At 37.7% G+C, this 17,084-nt stretch overlaps 2 protein-coding genes across 3 annotated transcripts in view; both read right to left on the bottom strand.

Moving 5' to 3' along the window:
* LOC108284443 (L-lactate dehydrogenase B chain-like) overlaps positions 1 to 11,873 on the bottom strand; it is a 52,514-nt gene extending 40,641 nt beyond the window's left edge. The window contains 2 exon segments of the mRNA XM_037728730.1: positions 11,399 to 11,525; positions 11,745 to 11,873. Coding sequence (XP_037584658.1) covers positions 11,399 to 11,525; positions 11,745 to 11,873 — 256 coding nt within the window.
* CSMD1 (CUB and Sushi multiple domains 1) overlaps positions 1 to 17,084 on the bottom strand; it is a 2,110,588-nt gene that overhangs the window by 1,864,047 nt on the left and 229,457 nt on the right. The gene's annotated exons all lie outside the window — the stretch shown is intronic.

Raw genomic sequence — 17,084 nt, 5'->3', positions numbered from 1 at the left:
GAGTGCAATGGCGCGATCTCGGCTCACTGCAACCTCCGCCTCCTGGGTTCAGGCAATTCTCCTGCCTCAGCCTCCTGAGTAGCTGGGATTACAGGCACGCACCACCATGCCCAGCTGATGGAATGACTATCTTGTGTTTAATTAAGCAGCCACATGCTTTTCTATGTAAAGAGCTATGACACAGCATGAGGATGGGGTATAGAATGCATGGTTTATCCATTGGGTTCAAATGCTTGGTTTCCCTGTTACGTTTATACAATTAATATGCTTCGAGACTTCTTTTTATTTTTTAGAAATTGTGTTCTTCCATCTCACAAAAATCTTATAAGACGCAGCTGCTTACTGTTTACTTCTTACCTACATTGAATCTTACAATCGTGACTTTCCTTATGTGCCAAACAAAGGGTTTAGCTAATAAACAGCTTGAATTCATGGGTAGCAATCCCTTCTCTAAGTGGGATTGTTTTCAATTCATTGTTCTCCGCAAAACTGAAGAAGCTCATCATCGGATTGTCAGATAATAGATGGCGGATCATAATTTTTCAAGATAATTCGCTGTGTACTATTTCAAAGCATAATTCAATTAAATTCACTTCAAAAAGTGTTTGCAGATGCCTATTTACTTTAAAATTAAACTACTGGGGAGGAAATGGAAGGGAAAGAGAGAAATGGAAATAACTCACTCATTAGTTAACTGAGATATGGACAATGCAATCAACCTCCTGAGCAGCGGAGAAAAATATGGACACAAGGCAGAGCGAAGAACTCAAGGCACTAAGATGCACCTGAACAACTTTGCTGTACTGCAGCAAAGGAAGGAGTGGCTAATTCAGAGTGCCCAATTGGGCAGGCATCAAGAGAATGCATTTGATTTGGGGTTTAAATAACTGGGATATTTTCTGTAACAGAGACAGCATGTGGCGTTGATAAATGGTCACTGGATATGGAGTTAAGGATAGTTCCAGTTTGCCTGAGAGCTTAGTAGCTGGGCTGATTCCTCTTGGCACAGAAACTAATCTTCTGAACAATAAGGTAAAACAGCTTTATCAAAATAATTTGATGAATCTGTATTACTTGATTATTGAACAAATACGCATCTGTTGATTTCAAAACATGCATATCATTACATGCAAAGGTTTGAAGAAGCAAGCTTAGCTAATTCATGTATTAAAATGTTCTCTATTAAAATATTCAATATATATATTTGAATGAATGCCAAAGTATGTAACACATTTTTTGTATCTTTACATAGATATTTGGAAGCTATAGGAAAATAAAGCTAGAAAAAAGGCATTTTTTCCAAAGTGATTACATTAATAATATTTTATAGCCAAATAAAGCTTTGATAAAATGTGCAATGCTTGGTGTACTGGTTCTGTAGACCTGATGCATTTTCCGTGAACATCCTATGGTGCCTAGTAACACAGCATGTGTTGGTGTGCTGGCAACACCTGGGATGAAGTATGGAGTAGCAGAATCTCCTGTTGTGAATATATTACCTGCTAGGTACCCTTTTCATTCATTGAGCCAACTGTGTATGCGTGGTGTGGGGCCTGGTGATAAGAAAATGGGTTTGTAGATTGAAGGGGAGCACCCTCCAAAGTAGTTAGAATTCTCCTTTGATCACAAGTATGTACAGAAGGCTAAAGGGCTTCGCAAAGAAAACAGAGTGGCAACCAGAAAAAAAGGCACAGTTTGGTGACATAAAATTCCCTACATTTCATTGTGAGGATGCTTAAGAAATGTGCATGCTGCCCAGGTCTTGGCCAACATGCAGCAAGGTATTCACTGCATGTTTACTGAAAGAAAAAACCACAAAATCAATGAATAATAAATAACACAGACACTCCCATGGAGCCCATGGTGGCTCCTAAGGGAATGAACTCAGAGCTCTGGCTTGCAGGTAAACAGAACCTACACTGATTTATGGTATTTCTTTGCACCTGATTTATAAAGGTTTATATATGAAATGACAGTCAGAGTCTATATATGTTACATCGATGGACATTATGTGGGCAATGATTTCTTATGATTTCTCGTATGTATAAACATATAACTACAAATTCAATAATCTTATGTTGATTTTTTCCAAAGGCTTGAGTATTAGGCCCTATTAAAAGTATGTAAAGAGATACTTTGACAGAGTTAAGAGAAGTTGATAGTCTATAAAAGAAAATTATTTTTAGCTATTGTTTTCTTGGAAAAATGCAATATGGATACAACTTAATAATACCTTTCTGCAAACAATGCTTTAAAATGTTGTCTAAAATAGAAATCCTCCCAACATTTTATTTATAAAAATGATTTGGGTTTTGACAAAGTGATATCATGGGCTAATAACAGTTTGGACATATTATGTTAATGAACACTGAAAAGCCTTTACCTTACCAAAGGTCATAATTGACAGATGTACACTATTGAGTTCCAAATGGATGCAAGGTGAAATAATATAAAACTTTAAAATGCCACTTTAAAAATGTAGAGTTGGCTATCATGGCGATAGAAACTAGATATTTGTCTTTAAATGTAGAGGCTTGTGAAAAAATCACATTTGCCTTTATGAAACATAATCCCTTCCTTTTTATTCTGGTGCCTGTGCACAATTATCCTCATTAAAACATCCTCCCAAGCAACTGCAGCAAACAGCTCACTGGGGCCCTGCCTCCCTCACAGCAGGCTGCCGGTATACCTGCCTGAGACCAACTTGCCCCCACATAGATCAGTGTCTCACCATCCTGTCTTATGTGTTCTGGAGCCTCTCCTGCCTTTCTACATTCACTAACACAGTCCTCCCCAGGACCTGTGACCTATTGCTTTAAGCTTCTTTGTCTGTCATTATCCTGCATGTAGCGACCCATAGTTTGCCTTTTTATGAAAGCGTTCACAGATACTCAGCCTGTGCTCAGGCTGATTTTGGATTTTTTTCCCTTTGTGCAAGTATCTGCCTACTTAAGTTCTGCATCTGCTATACTCAAGGGCATGGGTCAACCTAGTAGAGAGTATGGATCATGGTGGGCATTCAATTCACATTTACGTTCATCAGATATGTGCCTTGACTTAGTCATCTTTTTAATGTCTTCAGCTCCTTGTATAAGACCTCTATCCAGCAGGTATGTGTTCTCATAACTGTATAATGGAGTTATGAATAGATTTTTTTGTAAAACAAAACTAGTGGTGAAAATTAGCAGGACACTGACGGATGCCTTTGGGAAGATGCCCTTTATGTTAGAATGAGCTTCCCGTTGTTGCTGCTCTGTGAGTTCATCCTTCACAACGGCCCTAACCTCTGAGAGAGCACAGGTAAGACCCCACCCCACTCATTTGTTTATTCCCCTATGGTCATAACATGAGCGGGGGCATGGAGGAAGACAATTCCCTCAAAGCTTCCTGCTCTTTCCATTCAGAAAATCCTTCCATGGATTCTGCCGGGCGTCAGCAACTTTGTTAGACATCAGGGAAACAAAAATACATTATTTGCCGCTCATTGTCTGACAGGCCTTGGTGCTTAGCTGAGTTTTTTAGGATGAAACTGTGGTCATCATTTGGTTGGGCCTCTTGTGTAGAAAATGCTTTGGATTACACCAGCTCAGAGCTCTTTCTGATCTGTTCTATTTATCTGCTTTTCTCTACATGGAAGGGGTGATATCTGCAAAGTACAGACAACCACGCATGGGAGGGAAAGGTGTTGGTGTTCCCAATCACTAAGTTACCCGAGGCACTCGAGCACCCAACTGCCCAAAGTGTCCCTCTCCTTTGCCACTGGGCTTGTTTACAGCGTAGGCACATCTTACGATAAAAGAGGAAAGAAACAAATGGAAATAGAAGCAGTTATTGTTCACACGGGAAGGGGAGGTGGCTGAGAGATCACTCACACTTCTCCCCGTGTTTCCTAGCCCTGAGGCTTCCAGCAATTTTGATAGACGTTATTGACTCGTCACCATTTACCTGAAAATCAGGTAAATAAATTAACTTGTGACTAAACACGTGAAGCAGAGACCGATACACATGACGGTAACGTACTACAAAGCCATCGCAGCAATATCACTTAGAAGTTGTGAGGCAAATGCTGAACAGCTTGGGGCTTGCAGATGGACAGATATGCTTCGACTTGCTCTGTGACCTTGACCGTTCATTTCACCTTTCTTGATTTCATTGTTGTCAGTAAGATGTGGTCAATAACACCACACACCTCATGGCTTTATAGATAAGATGAAATGAAATGATGCATATGAAACACTTGAAAAGGCAGCTAGAACAAATCCCTAGTGTCTGAAAGCGCACCTGAAGGAATCTTTCTCAGTGTAATGAGTAAGCTGCCACTACTACTGTTTACTATTAATGCTTACTACGGTGTTTTATTCAATGAGGAATTATGCATGACGAGCAACCAAATGCCATTTTACTACTCTTGGCATTTTGATAAAAGTTTAGAATAATGTGTTTTCTGAAGATCACTTGCGAAAATAAATATCTATGTATTCATATAACATTAAAAAATATGAAATAATACTTGGAATATTTTTTCAAGTAAAAATACCTACCTTGCCAAACAGCAATTTTATCAATTGTGCAAAATAAGTGTTGTAAATTAATGAACATTCTAAGATAATTTCTGATCTAAATTTCATTTGTTGAAAAAGAAAACTGAGGCTTGGAGTGGCTGATGGAACTCTGGAGCTGCACACGGTCAGTTGTGCAGGAGATCAGGAAGAAAGCCGGGAACTCACAGCACAGCCTGCTGCCTCCTCCCTGGCCTTTTACAATGTGAATTGCCAAGTTTAGCATTTCCTATTTGGTATTTTAAAAAGCGTATCTTGCTGTTATTTACTATGTTCTCTTAAAGAATATATGCATCCCACCACTAGTGCCATTTTTTTCCCTTAATAAAAATCACAAATTCTCATGATTGATAATTTGGATTAAAAATAAGAACAACAACAAGTTATTTACTTTCAAAAACAAAAGGTGGACGGAAAGTCTCTTTCCCTCCCTTTTTGTAGAAAGACACTATTATATGACTCTGGTACCTTTCTCCCATTGAGGAAATAAATCAAAGAGGACACAAATACATGAAAAGATACTTCATGCTCATGGATCAAAAGAATTAATATTGTTAGAATGTCCATAGTACCAGAAGCAACATATAGATTCAATATGTATTTCTATACATATATTTTTATATTTCTCTCTATGTTCCTATACACATATTTATATATGTATTCCATATATATATATATATATATATATATGTAAAATTAGGAGACACATGTATCAAAGAATATATAATATATAATTAGAAAGTATATATGTACATTGGAATATATATAATATATAATTAGGAATATCTATTCTTACACACACACACACACACAACACACACATACATATTTCCTAATTTCTGTCAAAATCCCAATGGCATTCTTCACAGAAATGTTTTTTAATTTCTAAAATTTGTATGGAACCATAAAAGACCTAAAATAGCCAAAGCAATTCTGAGAAAAAAAATCAAAAGTTGAAGGCATTACAGTTCCTGATTTAAAATTATAGTGCAAAGTTATAGTAATCAAAACATTATGGCATTGGCATAAAAAATGACACATGGATCAGTGGAACAGAACAGAGAGCTGAAATAAATCCAAACATATATGGCTAACTAATTTTCAACAAGGGTACAAAAAGAAGACAATGCAGAAAGAATAATCTTGTCAAAAAATAGTGCTAGGAAAACTAGAGTTTCACACACAAAAGAACAAAATTGGACCTTTAATGCCATACACAAAAAATCAACTCAAAATGAATTAAAAAAACCTGAACATAAGACCTGAAACCATGAAACTCCCAGAAGAATACACAGAGTAAATGCTTCCTAACAATGGCCTTGGCAATAATTTCCCATATAACACACCAGAAGTTCAGTCTACAAAAGAAACAATACATAGATGAGACTACATCACACTAAAAAGCTTCTACACAGCAAGAGAAATAATCAACAAAATGAATAGTCAACGTACAGATTGAGAAGACAAAATTTGCAAACCATGTATCAAATAACGGGATAATATTCAGGATTTATAAATAACTCATAGCACTCAATAACAACAAAACATATAACCTGATTTCAAAATGGGCAAAGGTATGAGTCAGTTTACACACCCGTTATAGAGAAAAGACTGAGGCATAGAAATAGAGGCTGCTTTGCCTAAAATTAGCAATTTTCAAGAGGCAGAGCTAGACAAGGACAGAAGTCTACTTTCTGTAATTCCAAGGTTCTAATACCAATGTTCTCTACCATATCTAATTGTATTAAAGTTTCTTCCAGCTGATAATAAATAAATCAATTAAAAAGAACACCAGGCTTTGGGCCCTCTTCAGGGAATTTGTATTGCTACTACAGAGAAGCCTCCATTTTATTTTAAAATCTGAAATAAAAATAAATACACATCCCCTGTGCAAAGCTCCATCGTGAGAGAGCCCAGTACACTGCATTAGTGATTCATTTAAAAGTCATTAGTTTGCCACTAGGCATTTTCCACTCTAAGAAAAGAAATCCTGAAAAGACTTGGAATGTTGAATTGTTGAGTAATTAAATGTTGAAACACACATGAATTTCTGATTAACACCATGATTTCTATGCATTCAAATTAAAACATGAGCAAAGTAAAAACTTTACTCATGTCACCTGTGTCCAGCATATTAAGCTAGTGGAGGGATAAGTCTATATGAGAGATTGGATGGCTTTCATTTTACTGTTTGTTATTTTTTTGAGACGGAGTTTCCCTGTTCTTGCCTAGGCTGGAGTGCAATGGCATGATCTCGGCTTACTGCAACCTCTGCCTCCAGGGTTCAAGCGATTCTCCTACCTCAACCTAAATAGCAGATGAGATTACAGGTACATGCCACTATGCCCAGTTATTTTTTTTTTTATTATTTTTATTTTGGAGAGATGGGGTTTCACTATGTCAGCCAGGCTGGTCTCGAACTCCTGACCTCAGGTGATCCACCCACCTCAGCCTCCCAAAGTGCTGGGATTACAGGCGTTAGCCACCTCACCCGGCTTGATGGCTTTTATCTTATAGCACAAGTTGTTGACTTTCCACATTCCTAACATCCCCAAAGTTTGTTTTTATTTCCATAAATCATGAATACCTTCTCTATTGTTGTTTTAATCCTCTGCTCAATGCAATGGACATGAAGGGAGACTTGGAACTCCGTTCCTGGGCTGGTGCTCTAGCCCAGCCCAGGGATGTTGTGATAATTGCTGCCACTGTGATCGCAAACATAGTGGCTTAAAACAAGACTCGTGTCTCATTTGCTCCTCTGCAGGTTAAAAGTCCCATGTCAGTCTCACTGGGATAAAATTAGGTATTGACAAGCTGCATTTCTCCCTGGAGGCTTGGCGGGAAATAGGCTCCCAGGCTCATTTGGGTACACTGAAAGCAGAATTCAGTTTCTTGTGGTGGTAGGATTGAAATCCTCTTCTTTCTGCTGATGTTCATGTATCATTCCCCGCTTCCAGAAGCAGCCTGGATTCCTTAAATCCTCACACTCCTCCATCCTAGAAGCCAGCAACAGTGATCCAGTCCTTTGCACATCAAATCTCTCCTTCAGATAACCTTTCTGCCTCTTCCATCCTTGCTTTCTTTCTGACTCCATTCAAAGAAAGTTCTCTGCCTTGGAGGACTTCAGTGGTTCAGTTGGGTCCACCCTGATAATCCAGGATGATCTCTCTATTTTAAGGTCTCAAAATCATCAGGTCATACAGCAAAACATAACATATTCACAGGATCTGGTATTACAGCATGGACATTTGGAGAAAAGATTTTAGCAGTTACATGTATTTTAAATAAAGTATATTGAAAAAATTAAAGTATTTTTATATTAAAATTTTTCTCTTAGTATTTTTATCATAAAGGAGAATGTAAAGACATGGGATCTGAAGTTCGAGAAAAGAAACCATAAAAACGTATCTGTGAAAGTACATGCATTAAGTTGATTAAGTTGAGGCTTGAATTCAGGTGAAGTGGATTCAGATCCTGGAAGAACCTCTTGATTAGCAGGTGAGTCCTCCAGGGCTTGGGGTCACCATCTAATTTTGGATAATAACATTTCCAAAGTTTGATATGTGTGTCTGTTTCTGAATTATTCCATAAAAGGTAGATTTAATTTTGTTAATAATGAAAAATAATGTAAGAAATTTGGTTTCTTGAAATAATTTATCCCTGCAACATTGCTGGAATATAAAACATGGGATATTTAAAGATACATGTGTGAGTATTATCTCTAGAACTGACCGATTATCAAGAAATGCTCATATAGGCTAGATATCTCTTATCTGAAATGCTTACCACCAGAAGTATTTTGGATTTCAGAATTTTTCCAGATTTGGGAATATTTGCCTATATATAACCAGATAAGCATCGCAAATTTGAAAAAAAAAATCAGAAATCTGAAAGGTTCCAGTGAGCATTTCCTTCTGGTATTTCCCTTGAATGACATGTCAGCACTCAAAAAATTTCATATTTTGAAGCATTTCAGATTTCGGAATTACAGATTAGGGATACTCAACCAGTACCAAGCTAGCAGTTTTGTTTTTATTAACTTGCAGTTTTGCCTTCTAAGCTAACTGACTGATGGCCTTTTGGTTTCAGAAAAGCAGAATTTGACCAGAAAGTCCCAATAGCTCCTTGTTTCTGGAATAGCTGGTTTACTAATGTCTTGCTGTCTGGGGGAGGCCTGGGCACACAGAACAGCACAGAGATTCTTTGTGTTCAGGGATAAAGAATCCTCTTGGATTGCTTCCTCAACCAGTTTTTATGATTCTGCTGAAAGAAAGTTACTTTTACTTTCACACTGAATCCTCCTTTCTCGTCTATATCAAGGAGATACCAAGGATTCATTAGGATCCTTTCTGTCATTTGCTTTTGAGTTATTGAACGAGCACTGCATTGTGTTTGTACAGCCTTTATAGTCAGGCTTTGCACACCGGAAGCTCCACTCTTATGATGAACATTGCCCCTTTCTCTTAAATACCTATATACTCATACCAAGGAAGTAATTAATATTATGAATCTGCATGCCATGTCATAAGCTCCCAACACAGAGAGTTAAAAAAAGGATAAAAAACTGTGTCAATTACTTTTGAAATTCACTAGTGCCCAAACAATTAAATATGTTTTCTAATACAAAAATTCTACTCTTGGCTGGGTGCAGTGGCTCATGCTTGTAATTCCAGCAGTTTGGGAGTTTGAGGTGGGTGGATCATCTGAGGTCAGGAGTTCGAGATCAGCCTGGCCAACATGATGAAACTGCATCTCTACTAAAAATACAAAAAATTATCCGGGCATGGTGACAGATGCCTGTAATCGCAGCTACTCAGGAGGATGAGGCAGGAGAAATCACTTAAACCCAGGAGGCGGAGGTGGCAATAAGCCAAGATCCCGCCACTGCATACCAGCCTGGGTAACACAGCAAGAATGTCTCAATGAAAAATAAATAAATAAACGACTCTTTTTTCTTCTTTTAAATAGATAGCATTTGTCAATGGGACAATGTTAAATTAACAGTGCAATTTGAATCTCGCTTTTCTGAGCAAGTCATAGTAATTGAGGGTAGGTCTCTCAAAACTGAAAGAAAGCCATGAGTAAAAGATCACAGAACCATAACATTCTTGAATCCCACCTCCAGTTGAAAAGATCAGCACATAAATGTAAATTAATTATGGTAATAAGTACAGTCCTCAAACAATGCCATGGAGGGTAATATGCTTGATATTTATTTACATATATCAAATAACTTAAAGTACTTTATAAAGAAGAGAATCATTATCTCCAAGGAGACATATAGACCTTCTTAATACAAAATTAATATCAAAAATAAGTTTGGGAGTTAATCAACTGATGCAGCTTGCATCTGTTTCCCCACCCAAACCTCATGTTCAATTGTAATCTCCAATGTTGCAGGTGGTGGGAAGTGCTGGATCATGGGGGTGGATCCTTCATGAATGGCTTAGCACTATCCCTTTGCTGCTGTTCTCATAAAAGACTTCTCTTGAGATCTAGTTGTTTAAAAGTGTGCAGAACTTCCACCCACCATCCCTCCTCACTCTTTCTCTCTTCCTCCTACTCAGCCATGAGAAGTGTTGGTCCCCTCTTCACTTTCTACTATGATTGAAACTCACCTAAGGCCTCTCCAAAAGCCAGCCAGGTGCCAGCAACATGCTTTCTGTACAGCCTGCAAGACCATGAACCAATTAAACCCCTTTTCTTTATAAATTAGCCAGCCTCAGGTATACCTTTATAGCAGTGTCAGAATGAACTAATATATCAACAATAGTAAATCAAGATATACAAGAGCAACAGAGGAAAAGATTTAAAATGTACTAAAGAGCAACAGAAGGAAAGATTTAAAATAATATATATAAACAGAATTTTCCCCAGGAAACCATGCAGTAATTTTCCCATTATTCTCAACATCAACTAGAATTTGATTATTTTTTTTCTGATTGTAGGACATATCACTAAAGAGAGTTTGAGGATGAATCATAAAAAAAACTGGAATGATTAAATCAGGTCGAATACAAAATCTTCAGAGGAATCTTGGTGACATATAGCCCTGAATAGATGGAAGGACCACTATAATTTTTTATAGAAAAGTATTATTCAAAGGCAGTAGTATTTAGAGTTTGTGAACTTCTGTGAAGTACAGAATAAAAGAATCTAAATAAAGTCTGTGCTTATTAACTTCAATTAGAAATTAAAATATTGGAAGGGTATAAAATAAGCACACAATCATTTTCCTTGTAATACTTCACAGGTTCCTGTTCCGAAGTACCAAGGATAACAACGAATACGTTTTCTTTATGAATGACAGAATAATAAAAAAGATACTTTTAAGCAACTCATCAATGTCAATCAATAGAACACTTTAGACAACACTTTTCTTTAAAAAAAAATATCTTATGCTGTTTAAGATGAAAGACTGCTGGACCAAGGCAGTGTGTCATGGTCCATGTGGTGATGGGGTGCCTCCAGAATGTCTGCTGCCATCCAAGAGTATGCTTACTCATGTGGAGGTGGATGTGCTGGGGGTGGGGTCCCCTTAAGCATTAATCCCAATCAAAAAGTTCCCCTTACCATTGCTAGGAAAGATTCCTTCAACCTAACGTACCATAGGACAGAAAAGACAGGGACAGGGAGGACAGGTTAGGGGTGGCAAGCAGCAGCCATCCTGAGTTAGTCAAGGCAGTTGGAGTCCATGACCAACGCTGAATGAGGGGTATGAACAGCATCCTCAGAAATGTCAGGAAAAAAATCCAGGACTTAAAGACACTTTGAGAAACTACAGATGTGATGATTCTATGAAACGAGTATTTGGATCTCAGATTCTAAGAAGCAGTCACCAGCCCAGATTGCCAGGACAATCAGACACAATTGGCAACACCAAGATGAAGAAGAGACGAGGCGGCCACACTCGCGTAGAGGAGAGCCCGTTGCCATAGTCACTCCAGGAAGGATTTTCGCAAAGTCCTAAATACAGAGAAGCATGGAGTTTATTTCAAGACCCTCCTGAAAATTTAAGTGTACATTATTTGCTGCTAGTTTAAATATTAAAATAGAATATTGCTACCAAATTTTGAGCAATTGCACAGTGCTACTTCTTCATCTACTGTACGTTAGCTTACTCTTAGGGTGCCTCTAGGGAATTCTTATGATCCTTATGTTGTATCAGGCAGCACTTGGGCTCACAGAACAAGAAGCAGAGTTATGATTAGGAACCAACAGGGTCCCAGGGCCCGTTGGAATGGTGGCACCATAATTCCGTGAAATAATTCCACTGTGGGCAGCACTGATCTCCACTTCTGCATAAAGCTCCATGTCCAATGACACCTCCAGGTATTATCATATGGAAAATATTTAAATAGGGTGATTGAGAACTGACATAAGTCAGGATTTTTTATCGGAGGGAGGCAAACCAGGTAGAGATTCAGAACACTGGCTTGATTCCAATTTTAATTTTGTTGCCACATATTACACTCAGAAATATACACACACACACACACACACACACACACACACACACATATGAAAAAGGTGTGAAAATACACAGAAAGTTAGTTTAGAGCTAGACAATTTACATTTTAATTCTCTTTTCTTACTGATTTCTGATTCTGGAGCTTACCTAAATTACTTTACTATTTTCTGCTTATCTTCATGTTTAAAATGAGATCATAACACTTCCACAAAGTTACTGAGATTAAAGGGACTGATGTTTGTAAAATTATGAGCTAACAATTATTTGTCAATATCAATTTAGCATATGCTTGTAAAATGGGCAACTGATTGCTTCCTAGTGAAGTTCCTGTGTTGTGCTTGGTTAACTCCAGCCTGTATCCTACTGAAAATACTTTATTTAGATCAGTCCTTAATAATGACGCTGCCAAACAATATATTCACAGTGAGCTCCACATTGAGATGGATAATTAAACAGTCCATTCAAACTTCCTGTTTTACCTTGTGGTTATGTTACCAAAGAGAGCTAAAGCATACTGAGAAGCAGATCATCCTCTCTGAAGCAGGAGGCAAGGCAGTGAGAGCAGCAGTTAAGTCTAATTGACTCAGCAGGTGGATGGAACCAGAAAACTGTGACTAGTAAATGAGAGAGTGCCTTTGGTAGATGAGATGTCTGGTTTTGAGCTTGGGGAAGATGAAGAGAGAGATATGTGGCCGAGAGAAATCCCAAAGAACACTCTCCATTAGGTCACAATTGTTAGGGACAGATGCATGCCTAGACTCCCTTAATAAGATCAGATTTAAAAATAAAACAGTCATCCAAGTGTATCCCTAAAACTTAACATTTTTAAAAGCAGTACACAGAGCTGTTGTTCTTTATCAGCTAATCCTAAATGTGCAGTATGAACATACATGCTATTTGCCTGACTTTTTAGAGGATTTGCTTTTAAAACACTGTATTAGGTTGGTACAGAGCTGATTGCGGTTTCACCATTGTTTTAATGGCAAAAGTGCCATAACTTTTGCACCAACCTAATACAGGTGTGCTTCAAAATGCAATACACATAGATGCATCTACACATAGAAGATCAAAGAGTAAAGATGACCAGGAAAGCATGTGGTGTTTTAGGCTTTAGATCTATGCATCTCAATGAAGGGCAGGTATGCGCTTGACTTCTGACATACTGAAATAAATCTCCAAATAAACTACATATTCCACCTCAAAGGGCCATGCTATTATATGGCTGTTGTAGAGAAGTGTGGCAAATATAAATTCACCAATGGTTAAGCTTTTGGTTTTATGATGGCAAATTCTGAAATATATTCCTGTTCTAGATGGTAGAGCAGAGTTAAAAGATGCAAAAACACACACAAATATTTGTGCAATATCTTAAAATTAGTAGGATCAGTACCTACATATAAAATACATTTTATGTATAAATTAATAGAAATATGCATTAAATATAAAACATAAAAAATCATAAAATTTTCTATCAAAATTACTTACAAGAATTAATATTCACATTTGCCATTATTAAGGAATAATCTATATCAGGCATCAGAAAACTGTGGAACATGGTCTGTCCTCTAATTTTGCAAACTAAAAGGTAAGAGCTGTTTGATAATACCATATGTAACCTATGATATTGTCACTGTTTTGATCATTTTTCCACAAAATTTGATTTTACTCATGTTTCTTTCAATTTATCGATTCTAGAGCTCCTGTGGTAACTTGAAGTACCTGGAATTTTTTCCAGGAATTCTCCCGTATTTTTGGCATCATATGAGATAATGCATGCAAAGCACTTTGCACTGTAAGTGGCATGGTGTGAGCATACAGCAAATCATAACTTTATAGATCAATAACGTTTCCTGCTAGGAAGATCAACCTGAAAATTCTGTGAGAGGGAGGTCATGGGCAGGTCCTACTTCTATCACCACTATTGACCCTCTGGCCTTCTTGGGAGTGGTCTAGATCTGGGTCAGAAAACGGGACTGGCATTGTTCAATCAGAAATGCTTTCCATGGGACAATGCCAATTTTATTGTGTTAATCTTTAGGATTAAAAGTTCTTGTAGTAGTTTGCGTAAGAGAACATATTAGACACTTCTTTAGGGCTACGTAGAACAGCAGGAGGAATGCAATGATCAAAAGTCAGATAGTACTCACTTTCAGGAACTGCTATACAAGGTAGTTAGGAGAAATGAATAAATTATTAACATTTATAATGTATGGAAGCAACCTGCTTATCTTGTAGGTTCTAAACACCACAATGTGAAGAATGGTTACAAAGAATTGATAGGTGAATGTTTAACAGTGTAGGCATACAATGACCAGACTGATAAATCTTAACTAACATTTCAGTGACTGACACCTGTACATACAGAGTGCTTCTGAGAGGCTGTATACTCATTTTAAAACTGATTTTTTTAAATTTAAGCAATAAAATTTTTTTTATTTAAGCAATAAAACTGCCTTTATTGGTTAAAATTTTAGAACACCTCCTCAGGAATTAACTGAAATCTTCAGTTTAAAACATTTTCCAATGGTGGCAAATGTACGCTAACTGATCTGATTAATATTTTTTGCGCTAAAGTTGCCCAGCCTCCTGTGGAAATTGACATTACTTCGGAATCCCTTACAGGAAAAGGGGTTTTATCAACATTTCACATATGTGTTATGTTTATTTTCTAAAAATTCAGGGGAAACAGACTCAAACTGGCTCAAAGGATAATTTTTTACAGAAGTGTTCATAAGCCTTTTAAAACTTTTATTATTAGGAGAAGCATTACCACTCTCAAAGAGAAAACTCGCCACAATGTATATTTAATGAAGCTCACTAATTTATTTTTTCTTATTTCCCTATGCAGAGTCCTAAACTTAATGCAATTAGAGAAAGGGAACATTAACCAAGGGTTATAAATGTCAAGAACAAAATGGATATCATGTTTAGTTCAAAGGAACACAGGAAACATTAGCTGTACGCCTCCAGCATTTCTCAGGCTTCTCTGGCAAGCTGGGTTTAGCATTTTTATAAATAGTCTCCACTGCCACATTTCATCACTGAAAATCCAGACATGAATGTATAAAACCAGAGGAAAGTGTAAATAAGAAATAAATCCTGCTAATTGCAGTCTGCTGATGCCAGAGCCCTTTCGGCAGCGACGACCCAGGGGGATTCCTGGGCCTGGACGCCCACAAAGCGGCATCTCCGTCTTCCAAACAGCAGAGCAACTGCTCCCCAGGCTCCTGGCTTCGGGGCCTTGCTTTTTCTTTTTTTCAATAACAAAATAAATATACCGTACTTCTGCCGACTGATTGTTAAATAAATTCTTGGCTTGTAAGCAAACATCCTTTTCTCTTCTCTTTTAGCAACAACGGAAGCAACACGCCATTCAATTCTGAGCCCCTCGTGGGGTGCCTGTTGAATATGATAGACCCACATTTTGTATTTTATGAACATTTATTGCTATCATAGACTTGTAGCATCGTCGGTCAGACCTTCAGCATCTTTGACAACCTAGTGCATCTAGGATAGGGGATTATGTATAAAAATGCAAACAAACAAAACCTCTATTTACGACTCCCCGAAGGTGTGCAGATTGGCATGCTTTCTGAGTCCAGCCTCTGTCTCCTATCCTGGACAATATAGTGGGGCTTTCACTCTACTGCATTATCTAGAACTAATTATGACCTTAAGCAGGGGCGACTTAAAAATCAGTGGAACTCCAGGCAGTTCATTCTGATCTATCTATCTATCTATCTATCTATCTATCTATCTATCGATCTAATCTATCTAATCTATCTATCTTATCTGTCTATCATCTTTCTCTCTCTCTCTCTCTGGCTCCTTTATGTAGCTCTTTAAACCTTTTAAGTGAAGAAAAGAGAAATGAACATGTCCTGGTGTTTTGTGCCCAAGACCCTATTGTAATTATTATTATTTATATTTATTTATTTTTCCGTTAAGTTGTTGTGGTAGGTGGTATTTGGTTACATGAGTAAGCTCTTCAGGGGTGATCTGTGAGACCCTGCTGCACCCATCACCCGAGCAGTGTACACTGCACCGTATTTGTTGACTGTTATCCCTCACCCTCCTCCTACTCTTCCCCCCCGCTAGTCCCTAGAATCCACTCTATCATTCTTAGGCCTTTGCATCCCCATAGCGTAGCTCCCACACATCAGTGAGAACATCCAGTGTTTGGTTTTCCATTCCTGAGTTGCTTCACTTAAAATAATAGTCTCCAATCTCATCCAGGTCATTGAAAATGCTGTTAATTCATTCCTTATTGTAATTATTTTTTTAAAAAAAACATAAGTCATTACAAGACTTAAGCGATGACCTGTTTTTGTCATTACCTCTCCATCAACGATCAGCGTCTTACTGACACTGATTAATTACCCTAAATAGGGTAATTACCACCTGCAAATAGGCTTTCCTGCTGCTGAATCTGATTTTCCTCTCTGGGTCCGGCCATCTTGTTAAGATACACTCTCAATTTCTGGTGATGCCTCTGCTTTCAGGGGTGAGTGCAGGTATTGCTTCCAACCCCACATTGTGGCTGTGCTTTGAGCCCAACCCAGCAAGTATGTCTCCACAAGAAAGGAAAGAAGATTGAAAGGCATTATGTGGTGAGGCACAATGGCTAACCATGATAAGAGAATGCCCTCTTACAGAAGACCAGCATCATCAAAACAAAAACAAACTCCCCTGCACAAAACACATGGGTTCACACTTGTTTTACAACCATGTATGAAAAAGAGATCTGTGTCTAGAGCACTGTCTTCTCCTTAGTCATCTGTCTTTCCCCCATACTAGAATGCTTGCTGTTAGATTTATAATTAACTGATCGTCACCTTATCTGATGTTCAGGATTTTTAGCATGGAGGCAACATAATCCCAGAGGTCAGTCTTTTAGAAACAGATCACGTATAATAGAGAATTAAAAATAACAGAATACTAAAAGTGCCAGTTTTGAGGGTCAATTAGATCTTATTTCAAATTTAGTCTTTTGTTGTTATTGTTTTACTTTGATTGGTGATCCTGTACTCAATCAAATGTCCTCAGTGTATTCA

This window comes from Cebus imitator, unplaced genomic scaffold, assembly GCF_001604975.1.
Source record: "Cebus imitator isolate Cc_AM_T3 unplaced genomic scaffold, Cebus_imitator-1.0 Scaffold279, whole genome shotgun sequence".
NCBI lineage: Eukaryota > Metazoa > Chordata > Mammalia > Primates > Cebidae > Cebus > Cebus imitator.
The sequence above is the reverse complement of the archived record's forward strand: the minus strand, read 5'-3'. Positions and strand labels throughout refer to the sequence as shown.